A 16,109-nucleotide genomic window follows, 5' to 3' on the forward strand; every position below is an offset into this window, starting at 1 on the left:
TCTTGTGTTGTGTGTCTCTTTTTCTTCTTCCCCTCTTTAGACTGATTACTATGTTAGGGGTGTGGCTGGGATGCTGGTAACCTTCAGTTAATTTCTACTATTTAGAAGCAAATGAGCACTTTGACTCTAGTATTGAATATTAGATGTGTGAAGAAAACTAACATTCGTAGAACTATGTAACAATACAAGTTGCAAAAAATTTTCGAGCACCCAGATTTTCAAGTAGTCTGAGGATGATCTATCCTCTCAAGTTAAATGTCAGGTTAATTTAAGCACACACTCTCCATAGTCACTGGTGATCAGTTACTATTTCAAAGTTGGCAATACACTCTACATACATAATACTAAAAAATAAAGCCAAAAATCATGTTGACTTGTTGCTTTTTTAGCTGCTACAAGAAGCAGAAGGCTGGAGTGAGAGACACACTGAGCTCAGTGAACAGATCAAACTGTATCAGAAGTCTCAGAAGGACATAGAAGAAGCACTCGCCTACAAGGAAAATGAAATCGAAGTATGTTCTTTCTGAAGAGCACCCATCTTAAATATTCCATATGTTAAAATGGCTGAACTACTCTGCAAAAGTAGAGTGGCTTCTATTTATTGTTCCTTTGATTTCTTCATTAGGTTTTGACTAACTGCATTATGCAGCTAAAGCAACTTGATACAGATTCTGAGGGCAAGAAGGATGGAGAAGGAAATGAATGGGACACAGGAGACGATCTGGCCAATGGAGAACTGCCAGGTATAGAAATCTTAAATAACGGCTAGCTTGTGCATGCAGTAATTAAACATATATAGATGATGAGGTAGTGCTCTCAAATCTATATCGGAGAGAGGTACGGAATATATTTAGGTAATAGATAATGAGTTATGAGCATCTGTTTTATGTTCTGCTTTGAGGATTAGATCTCTCCTAATTTCAGGACTAAAATGGTCACTGGTCAAAGTATAGGATTTGTTATATTCATTAAGAGGAGTTGCCTGAGTGAGGGGCATGTTTAAAGGCTAGTGTAGCAAGACTAGCAATTAATAACTTTCAGAAAACTAAGATCTCAGCTTTGCAACAGTATGCTGCATTCATTTCTAATGTGAGTGCTTCAAGATAGTAGACCTTTTTAAAAAAATCAAGATGTAAATCGAAATGAGTTATTTTAATCTGCTCACTTCCAACTGTTTAGCAGCTGAGATCTTGCAGCTTCAATTTAGAGATTTAGACTGAGATTGTTCAAAGCGGCACTGGGGATTTGGATGCTCCACTAGTTTCCAAATCCTCAGTGTGTCATTGAGATCTTAACTGTGGCATCCTATGCAATTTGGAGGCTGGAATACCAGGTTTTTAGGTGCTAGGAAAAAGACTGTCCACAAGAACAGCTACCAACTTCATGTTAGAACTAAAGAGTGTTGGGGGTGAGGGGTATTGTAATCAGAACTCACTCTTTGGATCAGTAAAATGTCTTTAAGGACTAATAAACTTGTCCCAAATGATGGTCCTGGAACAGTGATATGAGAGATTTAAAGTCTTGATTCTGTTCTTGTTTCAGTATTAAAATATTTGTCAGATTTTTTTTAAAACTCTGTATTTTCTAAACAATATTAGAGAGAAGAGAATACGAAGCAAGAAAAACAATTACTTTTCTCTTCTAGATAACCGGAGTGAGAAGATGAAGAATCAGATTAAGCAGATGATGGATGTCTCAAGGGTATACCCTATTATGTTGTTTAACAAATAGTTCCCACATAACTTTTAATTCTATCTAAGTTTATAAAATACTCGTTTCCCTCTTTACAGGTAAAAACAACATTATCTATAGTTGAAGAAGAAAGAGATCTTTTGCAGTCCAAACTGAGTGATGAAATAGCAGCAAGGCATGAGCTAGAAGGTGAGTTCTGCAAAAGACCCACTTAGTGTGAAATACTCTTTGTGTAGTTTATAAATTTGCTTGATAGCAGTTCCTGTCACTGCCTTATGTGCCTCTTTGTCTCCTGCAGAGCAAATAAAAAAGCTGGAACATGATTCCTGTTCTCTACAGACAGCCAAAGTTCGATTTGAAAATGAATGTAAAACTCTGCAACAGAAGGTGGAAATTCTCAATGAGCTCTATCAGCAGAAGGAGATGGCACTTCAAAAGTAAGCTTTGTTTCCTTTCCTAAAGGTGGAGTAGTAACTCTTTCCCATCCGCCTATATAAGATGCACCATCTTACTGTTTCTTCTCTGTTCTATCCTCACTTTGAGTTGCTTGATTAAATTTTTATATACAAAACTCTTATGGAGTGGTGATAGACACTGCTTAGATACAACCAGAAGCTAGCTTCAACCTTAAGCCCAGTATATGACCACAGCTTCCCCAGAAACTTGACTTTCTTGAAATTTTCACACATCTGCTCCTAGAGTAGAAGCTTTTGGGGGGAAGTTCTTATTTGTGATGGTGTTCTTACTGAGAAGTTCCTTTTCAGGAACAGGGGATCAGTTTTTCCAATAACTTTTCAGCATTGCATTTTGCCTCTTGCATCTATTTTTGCAGTTCTAGGAGGAAAGTTAAGATGGGTAGGGAATGCCTGGTAGAGTGAGTGGTGAAGGATTACGCCAGGTCTACACTGTAAACGTACATTGGTATTACTACGTCACCGAGGGATGTTATTCCAACCTAGCCCCCCGGTGTAGACAGCGCTTTGTCAATGGGAGGGTCTCCCAGTGACATAGCTTCCACGTATTGCAGAGATGGATTAACTACTCCAAAAGGAGAAGCTCTCCTGTCAGTGTAGTAGCCTCTTCGCTGAAGTGCTACAGTGTAGATATGCCCTTAAGCAGCACTGGGAAGTTAGTTAGATCCCTTAACTGTTCGTTTCCCATTTGTTAACGTTTGGATTTTTTTAAAGTTGCAGAAATGTTATTAAAAGTACAAACCTGCTTCTTTGGTAGGGGGACATGAGCTGGACTCTGAGTCACACTTTCAGCTAAAGGGCAAATGTAACTAAGAATAACGCGGTTCTGGAAGAGACAAATGTTTAAACCTGTTGTTTATGTGGAAGAAAATCAGTAAGGGATGGAAGCTTAAGGTACTAAAAGGCCATCACAAACAGGACATAGTACCAAAGAGATTGCCTTACCTCATTGGAGGAGATGGACCCTGAGCCGGAGTCCTGTAACTGACAGTGGCCAACATCAATTCTTTCAGAGGAGGGTGTTGGAAACCCTGCAGGAGGCAGTTATGGGACAACTTGCCCCCAGGGAAAGTTTCCTTCTAGCCCCCAGTGGTTCAAGGTTGGCTCGTGCCCTGAAGCATGAGGATTCAGATCCTTTCCAAAACTGATTTTTTTAAAATTAATTTATTGTTAAATCAGGATAATCCTCTCATCCATCTAATACTCTTTTTGTAAAACTGATTTGAATGAAACCCTTCCAGTGGACAACACTCATCCTCTGGGAAGTCTTTCCAAATATAGCTAATAAGTAAGGCAAAGATTTTATCATGGTTATTTTTAGTAAAAGTCACGACAGGTCACAGGCAATAACCAAAAATTCACGGAAGCTTGTGACTTGTCCCTTATTAAAAATAACTATGACAAAATGGGAAGGGAGGAGGGTCCAGCACCCACTGCTGCTGGGGGCTGAAAGGTTCCCCCAATCTACAGTGGCTCAGAGCACAGGCTCCCCCCACCAGCAGCAGCAGCTTGGAGCTGTGGGATCTGCCTGTGATGGCTAGGAGCTGCAGGAAGTTGCCCACGCTGGCTGGGAGCTGTGCGGGCCTCCTGCTGCTGCTGGGGGCGACATCCCCCCTCGGGAATGCGGGAGGGGCCTGCTGCCTGCAGCAGCTGGGAGTTGCAAGGGGGCGGGCCCTGCTGGCTGACAGCTCCAGTCCCGCTGCCCTGGGGCTGAAGCGAAAATGTCACAGAGGTCTCTGAATCTGTGATTTCCATGACCTCTGTGATAACATCTGAGCCTTACTAATAAGGAAATCACTCACTTGAAAGCAGCTGCTAGTAGTAATTAGGTTTAGAGTTACTACCAGTTTAAATGCTAATACTTTTTTGAGTTACTTTTAGAGTTGCCTGTAACTTGGATACTTAAGACTGATTGCAAAGGAGTCAGAAAGAAGGCGGGTGAGAACTAAACACCAGATGAACAAGGGGCACTGGTAACTGGTCACATAATAGTAATTGGCAGAGAGACTGTTTACCAGAGGCTTCAGTTCCCTTAAATAACTGTTGCAGAGAGAGGATGTTTTCTCTCTGCTCTGTTCCCAGACCCGCCAAATCCCTGTTTACTTGTTCTTACACACACTATTGTACTTCTTGAGCCATTTGGATGTCAAGTGTAGAATCTGTCCATCTCCTTATCAGTGTCTGTCTATAGAGTTGAATTAACACCTGTCATCTGCACAGCTCTAGATAGGGAAAACTCTCCCACAGACAGAGAAATTGGGAGTTGTAGAGCTGAGCTGCCTACTAGTAGAACAGACTTCTGAGGCTCTCTCACTCCTGGTCAGCTCTCTGCACCTGAGATTTTGAGTTCTCAGGATATAGATTTGGTTTGCTTGTCTGGCTCAGAAGGCTGTGAATATTCTGGGTCCGGAACATTTTTCTCCACTTTTATACACGTTTCTCTAGTGCAGTGGTGGGCAACTGTCAGGGTCATCTGCTGGTGGGCTGCCAGGCAGTTTGTTTACATGTGCACAGCCACCCGCAGCTCGCAGTGGCCGTGGTTTGCCGTTCCTGGCCAATGGGAGCTGCGGGCAGCTGTGCAAATGTAAACAAACGGTCTCACGGCCCACCGGCAGAGTACCCCGATGGGCCGCAGGTTGCCCACCACTGCTCTAGTGTCTCCTTTCTTCTTGTAGGTAGAAGGCATGAGATACAGCAAGGCGGGTTTCTAGTTTTCACTGTAAGATCTTAGGTGTGTGGTATAGTGAAGTAACTTTCTCTCTTCCGTCCAGGAAGCTGACCCAGGAGGAGTACGAGCGTCAAGAGAAGGAGCAGAAATTGTCTGCTGCAGATGAAAAAGCAGTGTTGGCTGTCGAGGAAGTGAAAGTTTACAAGTAATTTCAGTTACTAGAGGTTCACAGTGTTCTAACTTTGGATATTGGGGAGAATTTTTTTTTTAACCTTTCATATTTTACAGGCAAAGAATTCTGGAAATGGAGGAAGAACTGAAAAAAACAGAGAGATCTTATAAAAACCAGGTAAAAGATATTCCTGCTCATTGGTCATAGTTGGCTTTTTTATATTGTATTATTACATCTTTTTATTATGTATTTATTATGTATTTTGAGATATGATGATGAGTGAGATAGAGTAAATATTGGATAAACCAAGCTAAAACCACTTTTTTTTCTTTTTCTTAAATCTAAGATTGCTGGTCATGAGAAGAAGGCCCATGACAATTGGGTAAGAGCGTGTTCCTTTTTCTGACCCTTGTTCTACAGTTCCTAAAGGGTCTGCAATGTTAGATTTATTTAATTTGCATTTAGCTTCCTGAGTGGAGCCGTATGAAACTTTGGTGGCTAATTTTTTTGGTCCCAAGTGCATTCAGTTTCCACAGTACCTGTTTTGCTCTTTTCCCTGAACAGCTCATTGCCCGCTCTGCGGAGAGAGCTTTGGCTGAGGAAAAGAGAGAAGCTGCCAACCTGAGGCAAAAGTAAGCATGTGACAAGCTATTCGTGGAGCTCAGTCTAGTGTGCATAGCACTATTTGGGCACAAATGAAAGGAAGTCGCAGTCCTGTCCCAAGTAACTTACACTTCCTAGATTAAACAAGCAGGTCAGCCATACCATTTATTTGAATCAATGATGCACCTTTTAAAAATTCACTTGACTATTAAATATATCTTCGTGCTGAAAGACATTAGTAAACTTTTACAATGCAGGTGGCCTGAATAACAGACCAAGCATACTCAAAGTAATTATTTTTGAACGTGTGCTTATTTTTTTTTTTTTTAGATTAATAGAAGTGAACCAAAAACTTGCAATGCTTCAAAGACCATTAATTGTAAAGCCGACTGCAGGCAGACCTGACCGTCAAGTCCCAGCACGGAGAGGTAAATACTGCTCTTCCCTCCTTCGCCTGCACCCTTCTTCTAAAGACTGTGAAGTCCTGCCCTAAATATTTATAGAGTGAAATAACTGTGCTGGATGAATGAAGTATTGCTGCACCCTTTACACAGGTCCACTGAGCCGTGATGGCTCTTTTGGGCCATCACCTGTGAGTGGAGGAGGTCCTTCCCCACCACTGATGATGGATGCTCCTGGTCAGCCCCTCTCTGCCACACGAAGGGAAGGTTCAAGAAGTGAATTTGGTAAGGAGGGAAACTTCTCCTGAAGCCATAGACGTTTATGGGAGGAAGCCATGAACAAAAGAATTCCGAGGTCTAATCTGTGTTCCCACTTGTGGCCTTGAACAAGTCAATTGACTTCTGTGCCTGTCTACCCTTATTTGAGAGAGGTGTTGAGAATGTATTATTGTTGGTGGAGCTCTTGGAGAAATACTCAAATGCTAAATATTGCCTTTTACTAGTGCTTATAGTCCCTAGACAGTGTTATCAGTGAACTGCAAGAGAGAACTTGAGTAAAGTTGGCATATACATTGAGTGCCCTCACTTTAACCACATTGAGAGGGGCAGTCAGCACAAAAAGGGATTGTGTGACTCTCGTTCTTGAAATTATTTTTTTTGTCTTGTGAAATTCTCCGGATAGGGTTATTCGTATCTGTGTTGTTGCAGAACAGTGCATTCTGGGATGTCCCTGGCAAACCAGCAAGGGCCAGAGAACTCATTCAGCACAAGTTTACGGGTTCATGTTAATTTTCATTTTAGCTTTGAAGCTTATCGTTTAATGTATGGGTTAGTCCAAATGCAAATTTTGTTAAAAAGAAACTGCAGTCTGAAAGTCTTAGTATTACTGAGATCAAAGGGGGGGCCTGGTAGCAGCATTTGACTTTTTTGTTTTTAATCAGCATGGTTTCAGCTAGGGATTCCATCAGTTATTCTTGTACATAGATGTATTTACACCTCTGAGTTTTTCACATGCAAAAGAGTGGTTGGAGAGACTGCATCTGTCCACATTAGATTAAGTAATGAGCTTACCTTCCCTGTAAGGGTTCACTTGTTTAAAAAAATAAAATCAATTTCTTACTCAGGTAATCCAAAATGCTACACCTTGTGAAAATTCTTAGAAACCTATGCTGTTTTATTTCTGGAAGTGCTGAAGTGTCAACCCCTTGCCTAAGGAAGGGTTTCCTGCACTTCCACTGCTGGCTCATAGGGGGATAGTCTGTCTCTATCAAGGGGTTCAAAAGGAAACTGCTCCCAAACTTTAGTTTTCTCTCTCTACCCCAAGTGGTGCCAGTGAACCTGTATGCAATTAGTGATGTGTAAGGGCTAGTGTACAGAAGATATGGATTTGTTATAGAAGTAGCTAGCTGAATTAACAAGTCTGTGTCTGAGCTCTGTATTTTATATTTCTTATAATGTACGGTAGTGGATGGCCCTTCAACTCCAAGGAGGCCACCTGAGCTGTCTGGAAGATCATCTGTCCCAGGTGAGTAATGTGAGCTGCAGCCTCCAACCCCTTCGGTTAGCTGTTTATTGACCAGAAACATGTAACTGAAGGCCTGGGTTCCTCTTCCAAAGCAGAGTAAAGTCATATGAAACTTCTGCTTTTCTTACAGATCTTGGCCCTGCTATAGCAGCTCTGGTCAATAGTGGGCCAAGAACTTCCTCCCCTTCCACATCCATGGACGGAGTGGTAAGATGAAAACTTTTTCCTCTGCCATAAGAACACTTTAGGCAGCATTTCTTGTGACCCACTGTACCTGCTGCTTCTCTTCTTAATTGTGTACCATGTTCTATCTTGTCTGTATCCCCTGTCCGTCATTTACTTCCAAAAACAAAAGCAAAACCCTCCCAAAGACTCTGAAGCCCCCAGTATATCTACTGTTCCGCCTCCATCTTCTGAAGCAGCAGCAGTGAGTATTTGGCAGCTGGATATGGTACTGGTGCACTCTTTGCTTTGATGGTGAGGAATCAAGGGCATGGTGTTTTAACTTGCTGAATAGCTAAATGCTCTGCAAAACTAACCATGGGTGCTCTGTTTTTAAAGGTTTCTTTACTCCTGTTGATAGCTCAGTTAGTGTAACTATGTCTGATTTTTACTGCAATATGATGAAAACCCTATTGCTTTTGTCAAGGACTGCATGCAAACATTTATCTTTGAGGAGAACTTGTAAGAGTAATCCACTGAAATGTGATATTTGTTACAGAAGGATTGAGATTATCTCTCAGCCTATACTACAGGAGGAAAAGAGTTGTTTTTTAGCATTTAACATCCAGCAATGTTGTATGGGCCTACTGGCATTTTAAAGGGGTAAGCAGCTAGGAGCTGGGGTTAGTCATGACCAGGGCCGGTGCAACCATTTAGGCGACCTAGGCGATCGCCTAGGGCACTAGGATTTGGGGGGTGCCATTTTCTTCGGCAGCGACCGTGATGGCAGGATCTTCAGCTGTCCCCGTTGCTGCCGGCATTTAGGCAGAGGGAGCTGAGGCAAGGGAGCATGGGGAGGGCTGCCTGCAGCAAGTAAGTGCGGGGGGTTGCACAGAGGGGAACTCCCTGCCCTAGCTCACCCTGCCCTGCCACCTCCTCCCCAAGCACACGGTGGCTGCTTCACTTCTCCGCCTCCCAGGCTTGCGGCGCCAATCAGCTTAGGCACTGGGAGAAGTGAAGCAGTGATGGCGTGCTCGGGGTGCTCATGCACGGAGCAGGGGTGAGCTGGGGCAGAGAGTGGGGGGTGGGGAGCTGCAGCAAGAGGGTGCCTCAGCAGGAGTGCAGGGAGTGGGGGGCGTGCAAGGTGGAAGTTTTGCCTAAGGTGCAAAACATCCTTGCACTGGCCCTGGTCATGACTGTGCTGTACCATAGGAGCGGTAGGAGCGGTCATCCCAAAGGTATGTTTAATTTGTATGCGGTTGAGTGGCCTAAACCAGATTCTTCAAAAGGCAGCACACTTACTTCATTCTCTGCAAAGGGCTGGAGGGAGGTTTGACAACTTGCTGCTCTTTGGCTGTTTGCCCTTACTTGTGTTTTCTTACTCTTGGCATTTGGGTTAGTTCTGGTGTTTCAGCATCAGTATATTTGCCTATTTTCACAAATCATATTCTTTTTAATAAAGTTTCAAACTGTCTTGAACAGGTGAACCTAGGTCCTAAAGGTCCCCCATCTTTTCCTGGGACACCCATAACACCACCTCCAGTTCGATTTGGAGCACTGCCACCTCCACTGCGTGGGCACTATGGGTCTCGGCCCCTTCCTCTACCCTTAGGTATGATTACCTTATGCTTGAGTTTAACTTAAGAAGCAAGGCTGAAAATTTTTTTTACTTCCAGTAGCTCCTCCATATCCTATTGAAGCAGTGAGAGTTTATCCTTTAAACACTTCGTGGGCACATCTACACTGCAATTAAATGTAATGGGGGAGGGTCCCTGAGCCCAGCCCTCAATGTCTGTACTTGAATTTTGCAGCCCAGTCCTGTGTTTGCTGTGTAGACATACCCTGTGAGTTCCTGTATCACTTTGCTGAGCTTTATTGTACACTAGTAATAGTGTGGGAGAAAAAAAAACACTAGCTGCCAAAAATCTCCCCAGCAGGCATTTGTGGTTGCAGTTTCTATGGACATCTCTTTCTGACCGGTGCATATCTTTCTGTAGCTAAACTGCTTTGGGCCAGGATGTGAACAGGCTGACATTAGGAAACTAAACTTCTGTATCATTTTCCTTAAATAGGTGTAATCGCTACTTCAATGTAGGTGGCACTTCTATCATCAGTCTTTTCCCTCTTTCCTTTCAGTTCGTGGTCCACCACCTCCAGCTGCAAGAGACTATTTACCTGGCCTACCATTAGGAATGAGAGACCTGCCTCCTGGCCCATTACCGCCTCCTGATCCAAGAGGATATGTACGTTTCCCTCCTCCTTTTCGACCTGGAGGCCCTCCTGGCCCACGGCTACCCTCACAAGGTTTAAGGGACTATCCCCCTCCTCCAAGTAGAGACTTGCCTCCACCAGGATCTAGAGACTACCCACCAGCCCCTCCTTGTCCACCATCACCAGCAGGCCCCAGGGACTACACACATCCTCCAGAACAAAAACCGTAACTTCAACTGTTGGATGACAGCTCTGTGGACTGGACGCTAGCACGTTTCATGCAGTTAGGACTTTAAATGGCTTCAAAAGACAACCATCTTTTAATTTTATTCTTATATTTGGTTTCAGTATATTAGTTCTTGCAGAATTATATTTCCCTCAAATTTCCCTAGCTATGTGCATTTGAGATCACCTTAAAGAACACACACCCTCTGGGGATGCAAAAATCATATGCTATGATGGACTTGAAGCCTGCTTCTTACAGCTGTGGGCCACCTGCAGCTCTTTAAATGTGCAATACAAAAGTACCTGTGTGGGTGGTTTTAATTAATGTAGCCTATATAACCAGTTGTTGAATTACTTAAAATTTCATGAAAAATGTAATCAAAACATTTCCTGTGGAAATATTTTTGTAAGTAAAATGCTACCCAACTTGTCTTCTCCCTCACATAACCTGCAGTTATCATAGACCAAGGGTCTACAGGGACTGTACAAATATTTACCTTTTTAAGATGTCTGGTTAAAAAGATCAAACACAAGCTACCCTGTACTCGAAGGAAAATTCTATTAATAAAGAGCAAAATAAATTTGCTAGATCTTATTTGAGCATGCAAGTGAATCTGTCATGGAAGCAACTTGAGCCAGTTGGTTCTCTAGAATGACACTTAGTCATTGTGATTGGGGTGAACGTAAGCCACTTGTGAAAAGTTAACAGTAACGGTAAATGCTCTACACTCCTTGTGTAAAACCTGAGCCACTCACACTAGCAGTTGTACAACCCTTTTAAGAGGAGGCTCAAGCAAACCCCTGATCTTAAGAGATTTAAGTCACTTGGGTTTTATGGAACTGTAATCAGATCTTACATCACTTCTGCCCATGTAGGCAGCCTTGAACTGACACACATGGCAGTGAAAACCAGACTAGCCTATGGTCCATTTACTTAACTGCAGTACAGAAAAGTTTAGGGCCAATGTAGTTTGAGCTCTTCATTGTTGCATCACAGTTCTACCTGCGAGTTTCAAAATATAATAAAAGCTAGAACTTCAACTAGTGGGCTAAATTCAGATTATGAATAGTAAGTAAAGTGTCCTTTACAAAGCACCTACATCTATCCTATGTAATTGTGGAGTTTAGCAAATTGTTTAAACAAATGGAACTATAAAAAAATCAAACTTCAGGGAAAGTAGATTTATATTTTAAGCATACAGGATATCCCCCTGGCAAATGGTTTAGGAGGGAAAAAATATTTTCTGTAGGCTGAAGTGGTGCTAGTCCGCAAGCATCAGTAGCCTCTACTGGGCTTTGGGTGAGGTGGCTAAACAGCTACAAGGGAAATCCTCATACCTCTATTTTAAGAGGTATGATTAATAGAACCTCAATTACAAACTGACTAGTCAACCCCACACCTCATTTGGAACTAGAAGTAAACAAATCAGGCAGCACTAGAGCCAAAAGCACCGTATTGTCTTAAACTACTAAAAAATAAAGCAGCATGTTTCTTCTGTAAAGTTTCAAAGTTGTATTAGGTCAATGTTCAGAGTTACAAACAACCTCCATTCCTGAAGTGTTCATAATTCTGAGATTCTATTGTAGTGGGAAGCTAGATCCATTCCAGGGAGCAAAGCTGAATCCTCTGCCATACAAAGCTTTGAATAGTTTCTCTTTGGGGGAGAGGGATAGCAAAAAAATCTAGTGCAGGGCCAATTTCAGAAACTACATCTTTACTTCCACATACAAGCAGCCATTTATTTGCCTCGTAACTGTAGGTAGGTTATTCAAATACCATAACAAGAAATGACCTTTCAGCTAAACTCAAGCTCCAGCTGATACAGCAGAATTGTAGATCACCACTGTGCATAGCTATACAAGCAGCACCCTATGTTTCACTTTTGGGAAAGTCTTTCAGGGATCGCTACATCATGAAGGATGAAAAAAATGTAGAGAGAATGTAGATGAACGTTTGTAGAAAGTCCAATTAGTTAAATACAAAGCTCTACTTGTATATTGAAACAAACAAGGTTTCAAACTGTACTGCACCTGACATTCCATACAATTGCAGTTAATAGGGACTTCAAGAGGTGAGGAAGGACATCAAGGGTGACAATTTGGCTCTGTTTCACATGAAAACATGTTTAATTTGTAGGCACTAGTGTACACATTGGCTCATTAACCATTCACCAGTAGACATGTAACTGGTTAATTGTATACATCTATTACATATGCATTTTAAGGACACCCATCTTTGAAAATCAGATCCCTCAAGTTAAAATTTAACCTATTATACTCCCCCGCAAGCAAGTTTATTCCACTTCATTTAACTTCCCTCAATTAACATTTTAAATAGTTCTTAACTTTGAAAGGATTATCCCCAGCAATCACTGTAACAGAGAGGGTGAGAGTATGTTTTAACTTTTCCCCCATTACTGACTGATGATCACTTAACAGGACAGTTTATATGGAGATGTATTTGAATACTTGGTGTGTAGACAAGTACATAACCACAAAATATTTGTTTGTTTAGTAGGACAAATGTACACATCAGAAAAGGTGGAAGCCTCTTACAATGGACTTTAAAAAGGCTACATGAGGCCTGGAACCTTACTCAGCAAAGCACTGGTGCATGCAGAGAGACCCACTGACACTAAGCATGCAAATAATTGCAATTAAGCAAGTGCTTTAGATGATCAAAGTCATACACTACACCTTTTGCAGGGGTGAAAGACTGTGGTTTTGCACCTATAATATAGTCAGTTTATTTAATAAAATGTTTCCTTCCTTTGTACAACACCAGCAAACACAATGGAGGAACACTATGGCAGATTATATTTAAAATAAATGTAACAACTAAATCAAGATATTTAGTGTTTGTTTCAGGCATGACATTGTTGTAAAAGGTTATAATGTGATTGGGTCCCTTAAAGAACTCTTAACAGGAAAATACACAGTTCTTCAGCCATTAGCCAAATTGCTCACTGAGGTGAACTCATCCACAATTAAGCCAGAGGAGAGGAAAGAAGGGGAGAAGACAAGATTAAATTCAGCTTCCAACTTCCAAAAGGCCTTGTTTTATCCCCATTACAGTTCCTTTCAAATCACTGTACTAGAGGTAGAAAGGAATACCCCAACACACTCCGTAAACAGACTGCCGTGAAAAGTGAAAAAATAATTTTCCCATACTTTTTTAAACTGTGTTCTGGTGTGAGTTAGTATTACATGGTGCAGAAAGAAAGGCATTAATGGTACATTTACATCCAAGCTATTAGAAGAGTTAACACTTGACACTGCATTCTCCTGGAGTTGGTCCTTGTTAGCATAGCAGTGTGCATGTAGGCACTATTTAAGATACACATGAAGCACATCAGACCTTGAAGAACTGTATTAAATATTCCACTCATTGAATATATGAAAAGTTTGAATGGGTTCTACTTCGGTCCCTTTATTAAGTCAAAAGGTGGATGCAAATATTCATGTTATAATAAGCCAATGCCCTGCAGCTTATTACACACTATGCATCTCAATAATATAGAAAATAAATGATAATCCTATCTACCTACATAAAAACCAGGTTATTTTAGACTAAGTTTCCAGACTTGCATACAAATGGAGGTATGCAAAGATCCACAATCAGGTTTTATGAAAACAGTTTCTCATGGGAAGGCGAGCCTGTCTTCAGTTGACAGACTGAGATAGCCACAGCACTTCCAAACTGTTAGCATAAAGCCCCCACCAAAAACACTGAACAGTAAGGGCCCAATCCCACCACCTATGAAATCAATGGTAAAACTCCCACTGACAGCAAAGGCAGTAGGATGGGCCCCCAAAGCTCTCCCACACATGCCCCTTTGTACACCACTGTCTGGGAAAGTGGGTAGGAAATACAAAGTATAGAAAAAAGAATGTAAGAAGGTTGTTCCCTTAAGTAAGTAAGCATGATTTTTAAGGGATTCCAACACTTGTAATAATAGACAAGTTCTACCTGAAATCACATGATACACTGGATGCTGAAAGTCTGGAAACTATTTGAATGGGATTGAGATAAACAGTTGACAGTTTGGCTGTCTCACCAGCACCTTCCCTTTTACCCTCAATACTCCTCCCTCCTTTCCTCTGCCACTTAGCTAGGTAAGACAAAAGAGCAGGCTGACAAGATGTTCTAGAGCAGCATTTCAGCTTTGGATTGACTCTTTCTCTAACCACCATCCTCCTACTGCTTCTTTAACCACTCGCAGACTCTTTCTTTCTGTAAAATCCCTTTTCTATCACCTTCCCCCACCCTCCCAACAAGACAGAGCGAAGGACTCTAAAACGTGAGGGACTGCAATAGCAAGCATAGCAAGAGTAGACAAGCTGGCAAACCTGCCATGACATTTTGCTGTTTCAGGCTTGGTGAATGGGGCACTTCCCACCCTCTAGCAAGGTTTCTGAAGCAAGGGTAAAAACAAGAGGTAAATTACAAAATTGAAATTTTACAAACAGCTCAATTATGAAGAGAAATTGTCACAAAATACGTCAGCACGCTTGTGATAAAACTAGTATCCAAAAGGTACTGGAAGAAACTTGCACCTGAATGGTAGGCTTAACCTCTGACCCTGTGGTATTGCTGTGCAGTGTGTGATGGTCTCATCTGACCTACTGGCATGAGTACAGCCATTTTCCTGCCTGTTGAAGGATGGGGGTGCTACACACGCAGCTACCATGATTTGTGACAAGTGGTTTAGTTCACAAGTCTCACAAAAGGGTCATTCCTTGTGCAACATTTGATGGAGGTGAAGATAAAGTGGTTTCTTGGTCAACAATTGCAGTTTCTTCCTTTTAAAGTCAGTGGGTTTTTTGTATCTGTAACCACAAGAAATAAAATTGAAGGTGAATGCTAATAATGACTAAATGCATCTGAATAAACCCAGGCTCAAATGTTTGTGTTCCAACAGTACCCAGACCCCATTCACACTACCTGTGAGAGTGCTTCAGGTATGAATTTAGGATTCGTACAAGGGAATAATAATGAAAAGTAGGTTACACAGGAAAAACTGAACTGAGTTTCTTCATTTTCTTTTCTTTGGAATATTATTTTCAAGGCATAGCAAGTTAAACTTTCAAACGCATACCAGCCTGAGTAGCAGAGAATTCGGTTGCAAGACATTTGGGTTATCTTGCTTTGCCTCACACACAGCTGCAACCTGTTACTGCAGGTTTAATTCTATTAGAAAAACTATCTGGTAATTCTGACAACATTTAGATTTGTAAAAAAAACAAAACAAAACCACACACACCACCAGATCAAAATCGTTATTATCAGGAGCCTTTTTCATTAGATGTTTCCCACTACAGTTACTTTGGATTAAAATATGTCCCCATGTGACACAGTAGTTGGGACTATCAAAGCAGGACCTTCTCCATCCCACCTCTCCCCTAACTGCATGACTGCTCTTAACAGAACTACTTTGACCTGCATGCCTTTCTGGGACCTGGCCCTTTAAATTTGGGAGAGTCAAATAACTGCAGCCCTAAAATGGCCATTTTGCAACTGACAGCTCAACTCCCAGCCCTTCTCTTCCAGCTGATAAACAGCAATAAGAAAGAAAATAAAGTTAGGGAGATGAGACATTGTCATGCCTCTCAATGTTTGCAACTCATATTACAGCACCAAGAGAGTCAGAAATCTATACCGATTAAAGAAAGACAAACCAGAACAGTTTACTTTCATTTTCCAATCAGAAGACAGTACAAGTAGTGAGCCTATAACTGTGAAGGGGTTTAACATTTTCAGTTTTAATATTCCAACTTACTGTAGTAGGTCATTTGTTTCTGAAAGCTATTTTTGACCTGATCGTGTCCCTTGTGTGTGTGGCAAGCCACAGGGGTTTCATTCTGAAAGGCGGCCTGCTTGGTAGTCAGGAAGATGTTTGGGTTTTTTAGTAGCAGATCTGATTACTTTACTTAAGGATCAAAATGCAGAACTCCTATATAACCCAATACCTTTATG

General features: G+C 41.6%; 2 protein-coding genes across 7 annotated transcripts in view; one reads left to right on the plus strand and one right to left on the minus strand.

Moving 5' to 3' along the window:
- Positions 1 to 10,727, plus strand: part of MIA3 (MIA SH3 domain ER export factor 3) — a 39,467-nt gene extending 28,740 nt beyond the window's left edge. For 2 of the 4 annotated variants that reach the window (XM_050948399.1, XM_050948400.1), the window contains exons 14-29: positions 390 to 512; positions 626 to 743; positions 1,646 to 1,701; positions 1,791 to 1,881; positions 1,991 to 2,129; positions 4,937 to 5,038; positions 5,122 to 5,182; positions 5,352 to 5,387; positions 5,570 to 5,637; positions 5,939 to 6,036; positions 6,163 to 6,294; positions 7,475 to 7,534; positions 7,665 to 7,741; positions 7,890 to 7,961; positions 9,179 to 9,308; positions 9,833 to 10,727. In XM_050948399.1, the coding sequence (XP_050804356.1) occupies positions 390 to 512; positions 626 to 743; positions 1,646 to 1,701; positions 1,791 to 1,881; positions 1,991 to 2,129; positions 4,937 to 5,038; positions 5,122 to 5,182; positions 5,352 to 5,387; positions 5,570 to 5,637; positions 5,939 to 6,036; positions 6,163 to 6,294; positions 7,475 to 7,534; positions 7,665 to 7,741; positions 7,890 to 7,961; positions 9,179 to 9,308; positions 9,833 to 10,137 (1,668 nt within the window). In that variant the 3' untranslated portion in view covers positions 10,138 to 10,727. Of the gene's footprint in view, positions 1 to 389; positions 513 to 625; positions 744 to 1,645; positions 1,702 to 1,790; positions 1,882 to 1,990; positions 2,130 to 4,936; positions 5,039 to 5,121; positions 5,183 to 5,351; positions 5,388 to 5,569; positions 5,638 to 5,938; positions 6,037 to 6,162; positions 6,295 to 7,474; positions 7,535 to 7,664; positions 7,742 to 7,889; positions 8,012 to 9,178; positions 9,309 to 9,832 lie in introns of those variants that run through there. The other 2 variants (XM_050948401.1, XM_050948403.1) reach the window with 2 other exon arrangements.
- A 1,509-nt stretch (positions 10,728 to 12,236) lies between these two features.
- Positions 12,237 to 16,109, minus strand: part of AIDA (axin interactor, dorsalization associated) — a 51,160-nt gene continuing 47,287 nt past the window's right edge. For all 3 annotated transcript variants that reach the window (XM_050948613.1, XM_050948615.1, XM_050948614.1), the window contains one exon: positions 12,237 to 14,962. In XM_050948613.1, the coding sequence (XP_050804570.1) occupies positions 14,866 to 14,962 (97 nt within the window). In that variant the 3' untranslated portion in view covers positions 12,237 to 14,865. The remainder of the gene's footprint in view (positions 14,963 to 16,109) is intronic.

The sequence above is a fragment of the Gopherus flavomarginatus genome, chromosome 4, assembly GCF_025201925.1.
Source record: "Gopherus flavomarginatus isolate rGopFla2 chromosome 4, rGopFla2.mat.asm, whole genome shotgun sequence".
Lineage (NCBI taxonomy): Eukaryota > Metazoa > Chordata > Testudines > Testudinidae > Gopherus > Gopherus flavomarginatus.